Source organism: Acanthaster planci, linkage group LG03 (assembly GCF_054643075.1).
Source record: "Acanthaster planci isolate LZ-2023a linkage group LG03, COTS_SCS, whole genome shotgun sequence".
NCBI classification, from domain to species: Eukaryota; Metazoa; Echinodermata; class Asteroidea; order Valvatida; family Acanthasteridae; genus Acanthaster; species Acanthaster planci.
Window position 1 is genome coordinate 132,460 of NC_141779.1, and position 20,953 is coordinate 153,412.

The following is a 20,953-nucleotide window of genomic DNA, read 5'->3' on the forward strand; positions in this document are numbered from 1 at the left end:
CTATTTTGCTCCCCAACTTGCCCGTATTCATTATAGAGGTCATTGATTGGTCCCAGCTGTCAATAATGACACTCGCTTGAATTACATTTCGCTGGTTGTGATTATGTAGAGCACCCACGTGGAGGTATTACCCTGCATTCAAGTCGTTGACAATTTGATAACGGCAGTGCTTTGGTTTACAGATGTACACTAGCTTCATCATGATTTAAGGTAGGTCAAAGCATTAATGTTTTTGTGTTGTCATCATGTGTACTAGGCCTATATATTTTTATCTTGAAATGGCTTGCGAAGATAGAAACAAGTGATAATGTTCTGAATTAGTCTGAAGGTAATTTGAATTTGTACAGGGGTTTTATCAGTATTGCTATTAAACCCAGAACATAAACTTTGTATGCTGTATTCTGAAAATAATTGGGTTTTGTTACTTGAGTGGAGCCTCAAATGGAGTGTTGTCCTTTGGTCAAGAAGGTCTTCTTTATAGTCAAGTTGAGTCACATGATATTGGAGCTCTCCAATAAAATTAACACATTAGACTGGGTTGAGATTGGGCACCTGTGCTTTGAAGAATTAGGAAAAACAGAAACGACATTTATTAATGACTGTCCAGAGAACGAAAGTATGCTTCTTGTTATACCCAACACATGTAGGCTACAAGAGAGGCATGCTAAATGCAATGTACAATGTACTGTGCATATGTATGTGGACTGTCAACAATAAAGATATACAAAATGCACTTTTGAATGCCTTTCCTGCTTGACATGATCATGTCCCTAGTGTGCTTGGCTTCGGGTCTTAAGTTATCAAACGCAACAGGTGTAACTCTGATTAGGTAGAAATATATCTGTTTCAATTAAGGCGTACAAAATTGCCCTTTTGCCCTAACTCCATAGGGTGTATGTATTTGACTCTCTTCTTTGTCAACAGTCTTTTCAAAATCTCCAACACAGCTAAGCAGATGGACATCAAACTTAGAATTTTGATGGTAAATAAATTAATTTTGACATTTCTGTTGAATTTGGTTCATTTATGAACTTATTCATTCATTGCTTTTTAATGTTCTTTGTTTTATATATATTGTGTTTTGTTAGCTTTCTATCCTCATTCCTCTTTAAATTAGAATTTTATAAGATTGGTAGCTAATCAGCTCAGATTAAATTATGGATAAATAAGCTTCAGTGTATTAGTTGATGCATACTGTTTCTTGGAACAATGGACCAGCTTAATGTTATTCTTTCCTTTTGAATCATTCACAGATTGTGATTCTCGTTAACAACCCACACAATGGAAATGGTGAGTTAAATGGAAATAACAGGTGGTTATGTTCATGGATCAGTACCTTGGATTTGAATGAAGATTATTTCAATAGATTAGAGCAAAATGTAAAATGGAACTGAGAAAATGTTTACATGTAGAACAGCTGGCTGATTATCAAAAACACAAGAATTGGTAAGTTTTACATGCAATGTGTTAGAAAGACATCTGGTTTCCGTAAATAACCAAAGATCCCTGCTGTTTTGAAATGTAAGAGCATGCTTGTATAATCTGGGTATAATTAAGCCTTATTCTACCTTTAAAGATAAAGATCCATAAAATAAAAACCTTTATGTGTGGATTGTTTCCGTTTTTGGTTTCAACAGCAATCAGTTGCTATGTGTGTGATACAAGCAGCAACGATGACTGTAACCCTGGCACTTCAACAACTTGTGGCAGTGAACAGGTTTGTCACGGTTTTACATCACTTTACTATCAGCAAAGTGCATGGTGCCATCCCTGTCTCATGGTCTATTATGGTCTGTCGTGGTCTGTCATCTGGGAACTTGGTTTGACTTGAAGTTGTTTATGAGCACTCCTATTGCTAAGGCTTGTTCCCTATTTTTTCCACCTTCATAACAGCAGATGTATGAGCAGTGTTTTGTTCAAGGAATCATTGGTCACCCTTATTCCTGCATTTAGTACCAACAGACTTGATTATTGTACGGCCATCTATATGGCATTTCCGAAATAGCTAAGTTACAAGTTCACAACGTACATATAGCTGTTAGGCTTGTTAGCAACACACAGAAATTCAACCACATCTAACTGGTCTTGCGTCGGTTACATTGGCTGCCTGTGAAATTCCGCATAGATTTTAAAATTTTTCTTTTACTTTTTAAAGCACAACATGGTCTGTCCTCAAAGTACATCAGTGACCTTGTTGGTGTAAAGAAGACATCCACCTACTGTATATTTTCCAATGATAAAGTGTGTTTAAAAACACTTGGGGTAGATCTTTTTCACATGCTGTCCCTGAATAATGGAATAAGTTACCTGCTGATATTCAACAATCCAGGTCTTTTTAAACTGGCTTTTAACTCATTTTACCGCTCATCTTTCAGGGCTGAAAATTGTGTGTAACTAAATGTAGATTTTCAAGATGTATTTTTTTTTCGTTGGGGAGATGTTAATTATATATAACAGGTTTTGCCCTTACCCAACATATATTAATAAGCACTGTATGCTCAGTGCTTGTCCGAGTGCTGACTGCACTAGTAAGCAGGAGGTCGTGGGTTCGAGTCCCACCGTAGTAAGCTTGTGAGGTTTTTTTCGCAAGCTCTCAGACAAGCACTGAGCATACAGTGCTTATTAATATACGTTGGGTAAGGGCAAAACCTGTTATATATAATTAACATCTCCCCAACGCAAAAAATACATCTTCAAAATAGTTCGCGGTACCCACTGCTTCGTTTGACTCGGACCGGCCAGCCGACCCCGGCAAGCTCGGTGGTCGAGTGGTTAAGACATCTGCACTAGTAAGCAGGAGGTCGTGGGTTCGAGTCCCACCCAAGTAAGCTTGTGAGGTTTTTTCGCAAGCTCTCGGACAAGCACTGAGCACACAGTGCTTATTAATATACGTTGGGTAAGGGCAAAACCTGTTATATATAAATGTAGATTGTCCCAGAATTATTTCATTTACATTCTAAAGCTTTAAGTTGGGAGCTGTTCTTCACCGATTTTTATCTTATCATTTCTTAATGTAACAAATTATATTGGGAAAATGTGTTTACAAATGATTATAAAGATGAACAAAGAAATTGACTCGAGTGGGAATTCAACCTGTGGCCTCCAAAAGACTGTACCAGTGCTTTACCAACTGAGCTATCCAGCCCTATGTTGGTTGCTCTTCCCATTTGTCAATATGTGTATCTTTGTTTGGGGGCACTAGCCAGAAGCCACTCAACCTGAAACACCATGTACCCAGGGATCACACCCCAGTAACATGATACAACCTGGGAGGTGGTGAACAGGGATCACTCAGAGAAGATACAGCTTTTTGAACATCATCTTAAACAAATTATATCAGGAAACTGACTTATTATGTTACAGTGTTTCGTTAAGGTTCACTATTGTATCTACGTATTTTCAAGCAGTTTTACCTTGTAAGTGGTCTTGATTCCTGTTTTTAAAATGTTAGTAGTACCTTTTAATGCACGTTTGATCACTGTTATGGAGACCACGTAATACAAATTTTAATTTATTATATTATTTTTTTCATAGCCTCTCATGGTCTGTAGACTAAAGGTCTGTCATGGTGTATCAGGATCTGTCATGGTCTGTTATGGTCCGTCATGGTCTATCATGGTATGTCATGGTTTTTCATGGTCTGTCATGGTCGGTTATGCAAATAATGAATGTTCATTATTGCAGTGGTAAGAATGACTGCATGAGGTGACAGATGAAACAGTCTGTTCCACGAAGCAAAGCCAAGTGGAATATACTGTTTCACCTGTCACCGAGTGCAAATACATGTATTCTTACCATCGCACGAATGCGGAACATTACTTGTATAAATCCTTGTCATCTGATTTTTTGAGTACAGCTTGATTAATTAACTGATTCAAACTGGACATTATCCAGTTGTAAATATGTTAATTTTTTGACATGATATTCTGAGCTCATTAAATTGTTTGGCAGCATTTTATCAGTTTCCTTATGTTAACAGCATTAGCATTACAAGTTCTGGTTATTTTGCCTTAAAAAAACTTGCTCATTAGACGCTGCAGTGCAATAGATCCAGAGGTTTTCATTATTGAACAATTTTTTACCCATGTGGTGTGGAATATGACATTTTGAACACCCAAGGGCACTATGTGTGCCCAAGGGTGTCTAAAACATCATAGCCCACACAGTCAGCAATTGTTTTGTCATACATGTACCTCTGTCTTAAGGAATTTATCCAAAGAAACAAGCTCTGAATTTCAAAAGACGAGAGGCCTGCTGTCAAACTTTACAATTTTAACCTATAAACAGACATAAATGATATCTTCTGCAACTGCACTGTTCCCTCACTTGCTTTAATTGCGTAAACTCTAATGTGAAACTGGTGTGGGTACCAGTCAGTACATGTAGTCTGGTTAGCGGTCCCTGCATTACCTGATATGCTGCGGGGACAGGAATGAGTCTGTTTCACTAGCGCGATCATTGATCGAATTCCCTGCTAGCCTATACAAAGCGTATCATGGATACCGCACACAACGGACTAAGGAGCGGAAATGTTTGCTCTCGAACTTCCCAAAGCTCTTCTGTTTCGTGTCTGTGTGTGCACACACTAATGACAGAAAGAGATATCTCACAGTGAGTGTGATATGCGGATATGTCGCCCTGTCATGTGATTGTTCTGGGCCAATAAATGTACAGTATCCAAGGCAGAGGAGATGTATCATCATTTCTAATGCTCAGTTCTACATGTAAATTTTTTGCACTCTGCATGCATGTCGCGTGGCGTGTGTGTTGGTTCAAATAGTTCATTGCCATGTGATCAAAGATCCACTGCTCAGGTGACGGGAATTTATGCAGGTGTTGTATAAAATGGGCTGTCATGGTTTATCATGGGCTGTCATGGTTTATCGTGGTCTACAACAGTCTATCATGATTTCTGTTATACAGTGTTTTTTAGAGATTTCGGCTATGAGTAGCACTGAGTTATGAGTAGCAATGACACTATTATTCATACTAAACCTACAATTTATGTATGAAATGTGCACTAACATTTCAGAAACAATTGATGTTGATATTGAAAACAATGTCATCATGAATGTTGTGGAGGAGACCTGTAATGTACTAATGCATCATTTTGCTTTTTGGTGATATTTTCTTTACGTATCATAGATATGCATGAATGAAGTCAGAGAGGAAAATGGCCTGTTTATAGTCAGAAAGATGTGTAAGGAAACAGATGCTTGCCAGAGTCAGGAAAATCAAAATCCATTCCAGTGTCACCCCGGGGAAAATGTCATCTCATTATGCTTCTACTGCTGCAATGTAGATCTGTGCAACAGTGGTAACTATCTTGATGTAATGTCTGCCATCATAACAACACTTGGTACAACACAGTTATTACCAGATCCTACAACACGTGCTGTCACATCATCACTAGCCACAACTGTTCCTCCAGACCCCACAACACAAGCTTTGACTGAGGCATCACCAGACCCCACAACACAAGCCTTGACTGAGGCGTCACCAGACGCCATAACACAAGCTTTGAGTGAGGCATCACCAGACCCCACAACACAAGTCTTGACTGAGGCGTCACCAGACACCACAACACAAGCTTTGACTGAGGCATCACCAGACCCCACAACACAAGCCTTGACTGAGGTATCACCAGACCCCACAACACAAGCCTTGACTGAGGCATCACCAGACCACACAACACAAGCCTTGACTGCGGCATCACCAGTGCCCACAACACAGGCCTTGACTGAGGCATCACCAGACCCCACAACACAAGCCTTGACTGAGGCATCACCAGACCCCACAACACAAGCCTTGACTGAGGCATCACCAGACCCCACGACACAAGTCACCACAGTAGCATCACTAGACCCCTCCACACTCTCCTCAGCGTCTTCTGTAATGCAACCCCTACTGGTCAGTCAAGATTCTTCTACACAAGTGGTCCAGACTACAATAAATCCAAGTCAAGAGGCCAACTGCAATGCAGGTATCGTAAGTAGAAATATACCAAGCCTAAAATAATCTAAAGGTTCATGTTTTGGTTGTGAATACACAGTAATCAAACAATTTCAGTGTCCGGTTTATTGCCTTTACTGGAATTTTACACTGTTTCATCATGACACAACCTATAAATGTTACTTCTAGCACATCTCTACTTTGACCTGATAGGGACATGTAAATACAACAGATGAACAATCTTTGTCCCATTTTTGCCCCTTTGTGGACTTGAAGCACCTAGCAAGCAATTTGTGTGATGATGGGATGTTACAAACAATCTCATCATAACATTGTTGAAAACGGAATGGCACAAAAATACCTTGTTGCATTTGGCTGAAATAAAAGGAAATAAGGAAACTAGAATAAATCATGACATCAAAGTAATTTGCTCATCTTGGGATGAGGAATATTATGTGTGCCAAGTTTTAAGTTATGACATCACGCAGTCTATTAAAAAGTCATCCAAAATTGTTGCCCTGAAAGAAAACGGTTTGATTCAGTTACTCAATCAGGAAGTGATCAGGTGTTCCTAGTTCTTGGTTTGATAACTTCAAGGAATTCTGACGCAAAGACTCTTAGTTATTTGTACAAAATAATATCTGTTGTGTGAACTGAATCTGATCTGTTCAGTTGGTCCTTTGATAATGTCCCTTGATGCAGTAATATACAAGTAGATGTACTTCATAATTTGAGTTGTGATTTCAAAGAGCATTGTAAGTTTCCTCTCAGGATTAAGTGCTCACAATTACTTGAAAAATTTGCATGCCTATATTCGTGTGCACACGAACGTGGCCAAGTGTATAAATTGCATGCTTCACATGGACCCATCAACAAAAGTGGTCCACATAATGCAGATTGTTTGAAGCTTGTGTCTAGTAAATCAGATCCACACAAGGTTACCCCCCGCTGGTAAACAGGTTAAGAGGAATTCGGAGGCAGGTTAAGGCATTGCAATATGAGGAGAAATAGTAAAGAATTTTATCATAAAAACTTTAGCTCCAAATAATCTTCAGTTCAATGAAGAAAAAGTATTATTGTCAAGGAGTAATTTTAATTACATAAAAACAATAAATTGTGTGAATTCCTGTTTGTTAAAAGGTGCTAGTGCCCGGAGAATGTCAGTTAATACAGAAGGATTACTCATGCATGAATGATGTCATGTCTAATCATGATATGTCCAGGTCCTTTGAAGAAATATAGCATCAGATATTTATTTCTATAATCAATCCATCTGCTGCAGCTTCAAACTAACACAGTTACAAAAAATGAAATACATCTACACACATGTAGTTGTGAACTGTTGTGAAATCTAAGGAGTCTATGAGGCTCATAATTCTTGAAAGTTTGAATGAAGGCACTGACTCATATTGTGTATGAAATTCAAAAATATCAGGTGTGCTGCCCTGGAAACATGTTTGATGAGATATTTAATTCTTGTTCTTTTTCTTCCTTTGTAAGTGTAAGGAGGTGGGCAGGTGGGGGTGGGGCAGCTGGCCAGCAGGGTTGTGTCGGGGGGAAATTCCCAGGATACGGCGACTAAGCCGGATGAGACCAGGGGGAAAGTTTCACAACAGTTGGGGAGGGGAAATCAGCACTCAGGTCCTGGTGGAACAGCAGACACACGGAGGGCCACAAGTAATAATCTGGACAGTTTCTTTTCTGCTTTCCCTGTTTCTTTAATACTGCTTTCAGTACTGGCCAAGTGCTGGGTCCGGTGGCCGCCTGTGAAAGTTGGGCAGGCACTCATTAGTTTTATGTATATAACAGGCTGGGACTAATAAAATTAAAGGAGCTTACAAATCGGGCAAAACTTACAAAGAACCCCAAAATACTCCATCTTGACCTAAGGTTTAAACTACAATGTGAAAGTGTAGAATAATTGTCCATATTGAGCATGAAGGAAAAAGACAAACATGCAGGCCAACCCCGGCTGCTGATTGACCAAAACTTACACACACTCTATCGTTAACCACATGCACTCAAATATGTGCCTCCTAAATGCACAATGCAGTCCTTAACTCGCAAAACATCACTAACAAAAAAGGCTGGCAATTTCCCAGTGAATAGGCTAATTTCTTCCTCTAGACGAACTATTCATCAAATTACCATCAAGGATCAAAGAAATTTCATCATAAGTGCACTTTATAATTTTCTGAACTTCCCTCTACTGGGCCCATGCACATAACTGTGCAAGAACATTTTACCTTTCATGCATGCCTTCTGTACTGTGATGGGCCATAAACATCCTTGTATACTTTGCCACAGTTACTCCTAAATCACCTTACAAATGTCACTTTTGAAAATGCTTAATTTTGTTCAAAACTGTTATAAAGCTAATCTATAATCATATGTGGATAAAATAAGATAGATTATGATAAGCAACTATTCCATTAATTGGGAAAAAGTAAAGCAAAGGAAATCATGATGAAAAAGTTAGGTGCAGTTATCTGTGAAAGTTGGGCAGGCACTGCCATGCAATCCACATGGCATGGGGCATGCAGTTTAAACACGTGTACGTCATGTCTAACAAAGAGTTCAGGCAAATATGCAGGGCATGGCCTATGACAGTTTAGGATTTAGCACAACAAAAATTTAGAAATTATGTGTAATTTCAGTAATTCAAAACCTCAAATAATGTGCCTTATTTCAAACTCAGTGTTGTTTCAAACCACATGTTCAACATAACACATAGTCAGTGAATGTTTTTTTGTTTCCTATGACCTACAAACAACAGTAAAAGGGAGCAGTTTGTGTACACTTTGGAAACGGGGATTCAGAATTCAGATTGGAAGGGTTACAACTAGGTAAAGGTAACAATAAATGGAACATTTTAACATGAATAAGATTATATAAGTAATTTGGTTGCATGGGACCTCTTCCTTACTTCAGAAAGCCTGGATTGGTGCATTTTTTTTATTGATAAAAAATGAATAGGCCAGCAGCAGAAACAAAGAAACCATTAGCCCAAAGCTTTATTTCTTAGGTTAAACTGATCAGGTCTTCAAAACTGTATTAAGGCTGGTGAAGCAGAAATCACAAATAGACCCAGCAGTGGGATTCACGTGACAGGAATCCTACTCCGAGGGTGAATACTTCAAACTTAGTATTTAAGAAAACAAATTAGAAGTTCATTTTCACAGTCAGTGAAAATAGCAAGTCATCTGAGTAACTTCAAGATGATGGCTTTGCAGGCTTTCCTGTGAGTTGAGTACAGGAGAGGGTTGGGAAAAATGTAGCTTTCAATCCAATCATTTTCGAATTTCTCCAGACATTAGCCAGCAAAGAGTGCACATATACGTATAGTACTGTGGTACCTTTCAACTGTCACGTAACATATGAGTGCATTGACACAATTTTACTATTTCTTCTATAAAAACCAATCAAGTTTTTCGACATGTCACACTTTGCTTATGTTTGTGCTTCTTATTGCATTGAAGTTGTCACAATCCTTCCAGCCCCAGAGGCAAAGGGCACTTGCAAACGAAGTGTATTTGTATTTTGGTCTTTTGTTTTCTGATCACGTACTTGTTTCCTGTTATTTCCTATTACTTTGCAAACCTTGATTGTGGCCATTAATTTTTATGTTTTATTATATTGAGGTTATTTTATTTTCTGGTGGAAAGGGGTCATTTTTAAGTTGAAGTAGGGTGATGGGGGATATGACGGGAGAATTTACCTCTGTCAAGTCGTTGGAAGTCCCCATCCCCATTTTGGATCTTCTGCCATAGAGCCATGTACTGCAACACAAAAATGGATTTAGAATCATACATGCACCTTTTTGATGGAGAATTCGTTCAGTGGGTTGGGAATTTCAATAACCTTTCAGGACTTTTCTCATGGATTAGGTTAAATGTGGGGGCTCCATCTATAGACGATGTTGAATCGAAATGCAGAACTCCCCCTGGCATTTTACACTCATTTGGGTCATTATCCCAAATGGCCTCCTTAAAGATCAGTCACAGTGCTTTTATGCCAAAAGATGAACCCTAACCCCTTAGGGTGTATGTAAAATCATATTGAAATCGGACGACTTGGGACTGTTATGGCTGTACAGGGAATTGGTCATTCTTACAAGCAATTCCAGGTCACTCTCGTCTGACCTCTTTTAATTCACAGTAAAGTTTGAGCAAGCATAGTACTCACATGGGGGCGCGTTTACGGAAAAAGTCGTATAATTGCAGAGCTGTAGTGTGACGTCATCAAAGCAGGCTTCTATCGAATGCTCCCGACATTTTTTGTGTTCATTTTCCCGATATGAAGGAGAACATCAATTCGTGCTTTTGACCTCATAGATCAGCAGCAATCTTTTGTTAGTTTTTACGCAATAGATAGTTTAAAATATCACTAAACTTTCACAGAAACCAAAATTGTGAATTACAAATGTAAATGAACTTTAAATGATCTACCAGTGCTATTCTCCTACTTTTTAGAAATGTTCCACCTCAAAAAACCATCCATTTTAATTTTGTTTTATAAAGATTGGAATTCTGCAAGCACGTACTTCATTGTGACTGACACCCATCACACCATCCATTCAGCTGATATGATGGACACCACTCCAGCACGTAGTCGAGTTGCATGTTCCTTGAAGTGTTTGCATCAAAATAACTGTGGGTTTTTTGCCTTCAACAATGTGACTCTAGTCTGTGTGCTTGGCAGAGGGATATATGAATCATCCAAAGTACAGGTTCAGCCTGGAAGTACTGTGTTCCTGAGACTCTAAATTATTCATGAGCTATTTAGTGCTCAAAGTACTTAATAAATAGAAATGTAATGAGTCACTGTACATTGTGCACACTGTTTATTGTTAAGGAAACATGTTGAAATACCCATTTCTGGAGACAGAAGAAAGGTTAATGCTCTTGTCATGTAATATTCAAAGAATTATGCAAGTTGGATATTTGGAGATGTTACCATGAGTCAGATACAAACTGCACTTGACAGAATCTATTGCAAGACAACTTGCTTTGTTGCTAGGACATAACTTAGTGAAAAGCCAGTGTCCCTGATGGGTTGTATAAACCTGAATGGAAGTCTTTGGAGGAACGATGGGTAGAAATTCATCTAAACCCGCCTTTGTAAAATGATCAATTACATCACAGCCTTCCAAGAAGGTAAATGTAATATCAAAATTTAGCTCCAAGTTAAAACCAACCCTTACCAGCTCTGACAGTAATGATTTAATGACCTGTGGTGCCCAACATCATAAATATTTATTATCAACTTATGCCTGTGTGATTAAAATAAAATGCGATGAGTGATTACACAACACAGAACCACAACTGGTAGTTATGGGACCTCAGTACCTGTTGGTTGCTGAAAGTCAGGTTTGCCTATAGAGCAGAATATTTCGTGTAGTGGATAGTTACCTGATAGCAAATGCATTGTACATTAATCACTGGTTGTCTTATGTTGGTGGATGAGATGAGAATAAACAGGAAGTAGTCACCTAAAGCAGGATTTGTATTGTTAGACATGGAACATTGCAGGTAGATGGTACAGTTATTGAAACATGAATAGTAATCATGAAGTATTGAAAACCGTGAAGGCTGGAAATCGAATATGTTATTACATGTAAATGTAAGTGAATACAAAGTTAACATTATTCAGCCAAATTTGTTTGAAAATAGATGGTGTGGACCATGTGATCAACCCATTGGAGCCAGTCTCAGGGCTAATCACACTGTCAGTTGTATCTGATTTCATTTATAAGCAGACAACATGAAACACACAAAGACAAAAATACTGGTGTGTACAGCAGTAGCTGAGTATCAGGAAAGGGAGATCCATTCACATGAAAATTTCAGTTGTACTGAGTGTTCATTACTATGAATGTCGGGAGAGTTGCAGCTTACAGAAAATTGTAATTAGTATTTTGGCAAAATAGTTTTATTTGGGATATTGGAGTGTGAACTGTATTGTACTTTTGTATGGTTACAAATATTTGATTAGTGGTCAGTAGTTTTGTACCTGACCTTGCCTGATTAAGCATCATGTCGGCTTTTGATCATGTCGGATCATCATGTGATTTTGAGATGCCAGAAAAAATGTGGAAGTGAAAATTCTCAGTTCACTTCTACATGGTGTTCCCAACATGCAATCCAAACTTAACATTTGCTTGCCCCATTCGGTCAGATTTGGTATTTTTCTGTTACGTTCTTCTCAATGAACGTATAATACATGCTTTATTGCAACTCTTTATTTCATCTCCATGTACATTCCACTTCCATAAAGAACATGTTTGAACTGAATTGCAAGCAAATTCATTACCCTTCAACAGTAGTACGATTGACAAACGACATATACGAGTGGGAAAATACTTTTTGCCTAAGATGAGGTTCCAGATAATATGAGATAAATAAGTAAGTAGCAGTAACGAGAGTCGACTGTAATTCTCCCAAAGTGTTTGTCAGAAATTGTTTTTAATATAAAGTTGGTAGCGTCTTCTATGTTTATTGAACATTTCAGTTGGGGTCCATGATAAAATTACGGAATGTTTCCATGTACATAATTCAATTTTTGTGCTGTCCAGTGAAGCTTGAACATTTTTGTGCCAGTGTATGCAATTCAATTCAAATTGTCAAAGAGGTTTTATCACATTAAACACAACAGAAACCTTGTCAGTTCAGAATCCTCATTCTTGAATTCATGTTAGGTTGCCATTTTTTGGGGGGTTACTAAACTAAACTTTGAAACTATTTTATTGGGTTAATAATTGGTCATGTCAACTGGATCGTTGTGTCTTATCAGTAGTTCTTCATAGTGGTATGCTAGGAGTAGTAGACTCTGTAAACACATTTATTTTGGTATCATTTCATTCTTTTATTCAATTCCATGCAATGCTGACCGATATTGTCTTTTAACCAATATTCATGTTATGATGAAGTGGAACTCGGTGTAGTAACCGTGTATTAAATACAGATACACTAAAGGAAAACAAAATATTTTTATGGAATATTAATGGTATTTATTTCTTTATTACGTATAATTTTTGGTTACATTTGAAACCACTACCACAAGGCAGAGTTGAGTTGGACTCAAGTCATCTTTACGACCCAACTTGACATTTTTACCTAATGACTTGACTCAAGTCACTACATTACGATGACTCAACTGAGAATCGCAACCAACCATGAAATGGGTCATTCAAGTGTAACTAGAATGAGCGAGCGCATTTTTAAAAAGCCACTGACTACTGGTCGAACTATAGTTCACGCCCGAACTTTTCCCCAACATGTAGACAGGTACATGCATGTATTTGGATTTTAATGTTAAACTGTTTTACAGCTATCCTACTGACACTTGTACTCAAGACATCAAATATTACTGTAGCAGTCAAGGTTATTAGGTAGATAATGTAGTCGCACAATTTTATTGTCCTAAATATTACTCGAAATGACTTCGACTTTTAGTTGGCATGATTTATTTTCATCGTTATCAGATTGATCATAGTGATGTTGAGAAATTGTTATAGGTATCTCGTTGCTGTTACATTTCAGAACACTTGTTGAATTGGCAAATCAGCCAGTCATGCAGTCAATTCAGCAGGTAGTTGAGCAAAGTTAAAAAAATAATCAAACTACTCTATTTTTGTTCAAAGAACAGGCTTGTAGAGAATAAGTTACTCTATCTTATTTAATGCCCTTTAATGAACTTTGCTTTCAGAAAACAGTTGGGCATTCTCATTGAACTTTAGGTAATGGCTATTTTTGTCATTTATTCCTTCAGTAGGATTTTGATAAATGTGATCATGCCGAAAGTGCTCAACAAAACTACTGCCTGGTCCTTGACATGAATGATACCTGTCATTAGTAACAGTCACACTCGGACGGGCATTGAAGTTTACTGTTAGATCTGCAGAAGCTGCAAAACTCTTGACAGTAGAACTTCAACTTGTTAAGGAAGTTACCTGTGTGAAATAAAATTAATGTCAATTTAATTTAATGTAGTAAACTTAATTTCGAAATGTATCAGGAACCTTCACTTGTTCTTATAATCCAAATTGGTGTTTTGATTCCTGAACAGTCTCTGGAACTGTGAGTCTATGCATTTAGTTAGCAGTAGTCACCACTGCCAAGTTTCTACCTGCACACCCATAACATATCTACACTTTGCTACACTTATTGTTCTTGTTTGGACGAATGCACAACACAAGTTGCGTTCATCCTCATGCACACGAGGCTGCACCTTGAAGAAGGGTGAAGAGCCGTTTCACCTGAGACCATTTATAAACCTAACTCAGTTATGAGTAATTATCATTAAATTCATTCGTAAATTAACCAGCAAGACTATTTTGACTTACCACAAAAAATGCAGTAACGAAATACAGATGCCAACTATATTTATTGCAGTAAATAGAGATAAATATTGGTCTATACATTTTGTAAATCCTTTGTTGAATTAGATAATGAAATTGTAATCTTTGAATGAGGCCCTACCAATTGAAATTTAGAGACAGTTTTACCTGGTTCAAGCTTGCAGTCGCAAGTCTGACAACCTTGCTCATCATTCTGGTAACCATAGTCGCATTTGTTATCACAGTTAGTGATTCTGCAAACTAATGGGACAGCGTCTAGTTGAAAAGAAATAAAGAACTACATGTATTTAACTGATGAGTCGCATTCAAAAAACGTGATTTCTATTTAGACAGAAAAGTAGCTTAAATTTTGTTCTGAACATCCATTACAGTTATTTGTATTTCCTCGCTTTGTTTATGTCAAAGAAACAATGAGCTCTTTTGGAATTCCTTTTTAAGCATGTTTAAACTCTTCTGTCTATGAAAATTCTTTTTTGAGGAAAGTAAAGGGTATAAAGTGCATAATTTAAATCTTTGACAGCTTTTTCAGACAAGTGAGGGCGTTGTTAGTTTGTGATGTAAATCTGAGAAGACACTTTCAGTTGTCGGGTTTCATGTTCATATTCTACATCAATGCAAAATTGATGTTCCGTGCATCACTGTTTTGCTAGTAAATATGAAAGTTTCATTGTTGCATAAAAAGCATATAGTAAAACAGAAATTAAAGTATATTAAAACACAAAGGTTAAATTTTCAGGATTTCATCATAAAAACCAGCCAACACAAATGAGGTTAACTTACTGCAACTCCCACATTCGAACAGACCATCGTTGCAAGTGCTACAAAGAAAGGAAATGGTGAATGACTGCTTGTTCAGCTTTGAATTTAATCATATTAAGACTACTGAAGTAACATCTATATACATGTACAGTTTATAGATATATGGCACAGATGTACTTTTACCATGCCGTCTGGAAAGCGATGTAATTGATTGATGATCTGAGAAAGATCTACATACCATCCACCACAGCCATATCCTCCTCCTTTGTTCTCTTGATGAGCATACCAAACTTGATTTTCTTCGTCATAACATGAGCGAGGATCTGTAGGAGGAAATAGTTTAAAGGAGGGTCTAACCTAAACAGGTTTCGGTACGTTGATTTCACTGACCATTTTCTTTGGAAAGAATGTTTTACTTTCTTTTTATTGGATGATGTTATCCCATTGACCTTATTACTTTGTTTAACTGCTGTGCACCAGGCATTTGCCTGCATGTCTCCATGCGTCATCTTTCCAGTTTGTGTCAGATCATACATGTTTGCATTTTTAATTTGTTAGTAACACAGACACTTTTCTAGCATTTACTATTATTTTTTGCTGTTTTATGCCTTATGTGGGACTTAATTCCAACAAATCTACTTACGTTCGCATTTGTCAATGCAATCTCCAGCAGAGGCGAAGTTATTGGCATTTCCTCCACACCCTCCGTATGTGAACTTCACACATTGCTCTAGGTCACTGTCATATCCCCAACTAGGCATTTGCGCACTGCATGGTCCTGGTTCCAGCGGTTCCAAGCATTTTTCTTTGTGTTAAAGATACAATACAAATAATGAGAAGCATATCTATATCTACAGGTACACAGGTATTGTTCTGTTTTTATGGTCAGTCCTCCACTTTTTGTAGGGGTTCGGAGTAACAGTCTGCCGTTGTGAATGTTTATGATCACAGTGGTGAGGATAATCTCATGAGGTGACAGATTGGATATACTGTTCCTGGAGAGGAAGCTACTTAATGCAATTTTTATTCTATTTCACGAATATGAAACATGTTTTTAATACAGCACCTCAATATTCCTTTTGTCAAGAAGTAACTCTTTTACCTAGTCCAGTAAACAATATAGTGACATTAAGTTGTCCTGTCTCAAATCAATTCTTGCTCAACAGTTGTATTTCATAGGTAGCTCTTGTTGTCTAGCATGCATGTATTTTATTTTTGTCTTATAGTTAAATTAGCCGTGGATACTAGTTGAGAAGTGTAGGCCTACATCAATAAAGTGAACATTTTTTTCGTAGGTAATCTGCCATTTTCAGTGCTACAGTAGCACTATGGTGTGCATATCAGTTTGACCACAACGAGACCCTCTGCACTCTTGTGCACGTGCACCATATCTGGTCGGGTTATGCTATCACTTCGAAGATCTGCAACTCTCCAATCACACGATGGACAGTGTTTGCGTTGTAGTAAGTTAAAATTTCTACACATCAAAGCGGTGTGTCAGGAGTACAAGACTGTGTCCATTATAAAATTAAATATCGCAGCAATTGTGAAGCTTACATACCAAAGTAAATAATGAAAAGATAAAAATAGCTATAGGATAGCACTCAGTCAAGAATAAAAACTACTTAATGATGAACAAAGTCTTGTAAATCTTGGTAATAGTTCTTTCCCACAGAAATTAAAAGGAATGCCAGGTGTATCTAAGATTGCAGTTGCATACTTGCTACCTGTGTTTAAACTGTACATGTGTATCATAAAATGATTAGATGTGATGAACATATCAGTTTTAATTGACCCATTCTACCTCCATCCAGTCACTTCACTGTATAATTCACCCAAGCGTGCATGTTTTCCCTTCGTGTTCCAAATCAGTTATTTTTAATAATAAAAAACATATTTATTAAAAATCAGCCATCTTTCCGTAGGCGTGTCTTTTTTAATGATACCACTCAACCGTAATCGTCACAGTTTAGTGCTCAATAATAATGACTGTGTAATTACTCATGTGAGGCGAAGAGTAGCTTTAATTCATAAATTCAAGACCAGTGCTTTGTAATGTATGACAGTAGTTTACGTTTTACCATTTTGTTCTGTAACTCGTGCAGGTTGTATTTTGTGGCCTAATCAACTTACTATCAAACCTCGTAGCTTCCAGATTGATATTCCATTCCCCTGTTGCGATAAGTTCATGGGCGGAAATTGTGTAGTCGGATTATCAATCAGCTCATCAGTCAAACGGCACTCGTACATGTATTTCATTAATTCTGGCCTCTTGATAGAGATATCAACAGCAGGTGGTGTAATTAATCAAGCGTGAACTACAAAACAATAAGAAGTGAAGAGGCGTATACGTAGGATGTGCATTGGAGTGCTACGAATTGCGAAACAATAAGTAGTGAAGCAGACGTTTAGGATGTGCATGGTGATGTGAATTGAATGCTGTAAATGTCACCCAGCAGAAAAACAGAGGTTTAATATTTCACTCACTGGAACGGTGTGTGAGAATGATGTCATAACCCCCTTGCTACATGCCATTTCGATTTATTGCTTTGTTTTTATTAAATTTATGTTTGACAAGGCGAGTAATTGAATTTCTGTAGCCGACGCAAAACATGTCTGATCAAAGAACCATTCACCTCCTGAGAATTGGTGCTGTTGTCATACCATACACTGTCATATAAATGCTTTACGCTGTGCGTGTCTAGGTTGGAGGGGTAGTATTACTGAACTCTGAAGTCATCGTTTTTTCGTTTTGTGTTTTGTTTCGTTTTTGTTTTGTTTTTTATCTTGTCGTCTTTACGACGTGATCGAGTACTTAAGACTAAGTTAATTTACAAATCCAAGTTACTGTCTTTTTGGATCATTTTGTTGCCTATACGGTATAAAGTTGGGCATATTTTGACCATCTTTTTGCCTCAATTGGTGTAAATATAAACTTTCCCATTTCTAATCACCAAGGATTCCAACTTTTGGATAACTCTTTGGGAAAATAATCAACAGTTACTTTAAAACTGACCAACAATCGTACTAAAAATTACTAACAATTATACTAAAATAACCAACAATTACGTGTACACTAAAAATGACCAATAATGATACTAAAAATGACCAGTATTTATACTAAGAACAACTAACGATTATACTAAAATTGACCAACAATTATACTGAAAAGACCACTTCGATAATTAGGCTTTGTCCGAAATTGTCTTTTTTACTGTACGAGCCCAGTACAAATAGTTTAATTAAACACTATTAAGTCGCGCTTCCGGAGAGCCCGGTTTAACCACTAAGTCTTGCTATTGGCAAATGCTCCAGGGATGGAGTCATTCGTGTGGGTGTAAACGTCCATAAATGAAGTTATGAATTTGTGAACAAATTTTGAAAATGGGAAAGCTTGAAAATCCCCCGGTTATATGTCATGCAATTTCAAATTGAGCTCACAGAGAGAAGTTACGGGATTATTTTTAATCCTAGGCTTTTGAGGCTGTAATTCTCAAGTATGACCGTTTTTATACTAATTTGAAGGAACATTAAATGAAGGCACACCAAGTTTACTTTGAGACAAAAAAATAATTGACACCGCAGATGTTGTCAACGCTGCTACAAAAGCAGAGACTAGATGGGTATGAAGCTTCCTCCAGGCTTATAACAAAATTTGTTATAAATTTTGTCATTAAAAAAATCCTATACAAACCTGATGAAGTTGGATTCAAACATGGCCATTTTTGTTCACCGGCTATTTGGGTTGAACGGGTCAGAGACTGTCGAGGGAAGTACTTGGTAAGTTAGGACACGATTTAGTTTAACTCTTAGCTGTTTCGTTTAGTTTGAGGTTATTTTTATGCTCCTCTACAAACTACGTTGAAAATATGGTACTGTCGAGCAATGTGAATTCAATGAATAATTTTGATTGTTGAATCACTTCTTTGGAAGATCAGCCAAAGACGGAGTGTGAATTAAATTATGTATCTGCGTCTGTTCGACCAACTGTGCTGAAACGTACCTGTCCCTATAAAAATTCATCTTAAACGTTCAATTACAATGCCTATGTATATCGTGTAATAAGTGACTGCATCTTGTCGATATAGTTTTCTGAAACCCAAAAGAAGCAGGCCTGTAAATTGCCAAGTACCTTTAAGCTTGAAAAGAGGAAAGCTTTCCGATTCCAAGACTTGTTAAGGTTTTCGCCGTCGTATATTAACAGAAAGCTTTTAGTTTTTTCAAAGGTTTTCCTCACCAATGTCAGCAAGAATTCGCTTCATCAGCATGTGTTTAATTCAAAATCATGCACTTTATTGTTTCCACCGCGTTTCCTTTTCACAGGCTGCTTTTTTTTTCTTTTGGGAGAAAATCAGGCTTTCAGATCTCCATTTGCACCAACTCTACTAACTGAACGAATTGTAAAGATCACATTAAAATTCATCGAAACACAAAGAATATTTAACTTTTTTGGTGATTTCAAATTCGTTTATTGTCAATTTATTTCCAAATTTAAGTGTTCAACATAGATGTGAAAAGTGTTAAGTGTATGTTCCTCATCTTTATCCGACCACCCTGAACTTCAATCAATAAATCTTACGTTCTAGTTCGCAGGAATCACAAACTGTATTCATATTATACATTGACATAGGAAACTTACCTCCTTTATTGGCGGCAGCATACACACTCACGGCCAGAAGTAGTACACAACACAACACATTGCATGACATGACTGCGAAATGGTTTTCTACTAATCAAATCTCTTGTGGAAGAGAAGAGACGGACAGATGGGCTAAGTTCACTGGCCTAAGCGCTGATGGTTGAATTGAAACCCTGCAGCAAGAATGTAGGTATTTTCTCACGCGTCTTTTTAGAACCGCCCACTCAATCGACCAACTGAGAGTCATATGATATCATAAAAATTTGGCACATGTAGGATGGTGGTTTATTCAAGTTCTTCGACACTAGCCAAGCGGGAAGAGATTTGTCTGGGGAGTGCGTCAGATACTCTAGGTATTGGGGCCTCAAGCGTATCCTTTTATTTGTGATCCCAGAATCCGAACTTGCATATAAGATTTGTGGAGGGAAGTTGATGCATTTTTAGAGATAATCTAGTGAATATAGCATTATTTATTTCCTGGTTTTATTAAAGTCAAGAGGTAATGTAGAACACATTCAGAGTGATTTATAATAGTGAAACCATCAAGCGAACTAAATCGTCTTACATCGGATATGCGATTGAGTTTGTCACGGTAATACTTTAACAATACCACGATAATTGAATGAAGATTTCTACCTTGCTCAGAAAAATCTCTTTTTCTGCATATGGAAAACTTTTGCGCCGAAAGGACCCCAGCAAAAGGCATGGCTGAAACTACTGTGCACAGATGACTTTGAATTCCCCTAGCTCGGTGAAGAGTTTCTTCACATGCACATGTACATCCTGTTTACGGCGTGTACATACGGAGGCGCGTGTGCGTCCATGCATGACTATAGTCATTACCAGCCGAGCCACAAGTTACGCCAAATTTAGATGGGTCTTTTGAAAAGAAAGAAATGCGAATGTTTTTCTTGAACTAATCACCATGATACTTACATTATATGCTAGACAAAGGCTTGCACTTTTTGGAACTGAGCCGTAAGGTGGCGCTGTTAAATAATACAAGTTGAAGTTAGGGGTTGCATGCCATAAAGGGATTTCACACAGGAAATGAGGCCGATTTTGACGAAAAATGTGACATTTACCATGAGATCTGAGAGCCTAAATGATTAAAAATTTCATTCTATTGGTAATTTTCTGAAAATATAGCATCTTAGCTTCGTGCTCCTTCGAGAATTGTGAGATTGTGAAAATAATACCTACAATGACGAAAGATACAAAAAAGCGCGTTTGAGGGCAATTTT

General features: G+C 37.5%; 2 protein-coding genes across 3 annotated transcripts; one reads left to right on the forward strand and one right to left on the reverse strand.

Annotated features, from left to right (window-relative positions):
- The first annotated feature begins 105 nt into the window (after nt 1-105).
- On the forward strand, nt 106-10,720 carry LOC147799519 (uncharacterized). 2 transcript variants are annotated; one of them, XM_087134425.1, is made up of 6 exons: nt 106-210; nt 925-982; nt 1,254-1,290; nt 1,638-1,717; nt 5,146-5,983; nt 10,473-10,720. In XM_087134425.1, the coding sequence occupies exons 2-6, from the start codon at nt 956-958 to the stop codon at nt 10,715-10,717; spliced, it is 1,227 nt and encodes a 408-aa protein (XP_086990551.1). In that variant the 5' UTR covers nt 106-210; nt 925-955; the 3' UTR covers nt 10,718-10,720. The 2 variants fall into 2 exon arrangements, with proteins under 2 accessions (XP_086990551.1, XP_086990550.1); XM_087134424.1 differs by lacking the exon at nt 106-210 and having other exon boundaries at nt 224-982.
- Nucleotides 10,721-12,938: 2,218 nt separating this feature from the next.
- On the reverse strand, nt 12,939-20,018 carry LOC147799520 (boophilin-H2-like). Its single transcript, XM_087134922.1, has 6 exons — nt 19,710-20,018; nt 15,714-15,875; nt 15,309-15,393; nt 15,092-15,129; nt 14,459-14,566; nt 12,939-13,903 (listed from the first exon to the last, which is right to left on the reverse strand). Exons 1-6 carry the CDS (start codon nt 19,777-19,779, stop codon nt 13,803-13,805), a joined length of 564 nt encoding a protein of 187 aa, XP_086991048.1. The 5' UTR covers nt 19,780-20,018; the 3' UTR covers nt 12,939-13,802.
- Nucleotides 20,019-20,953: the final 935 nt, after the last annotated feature.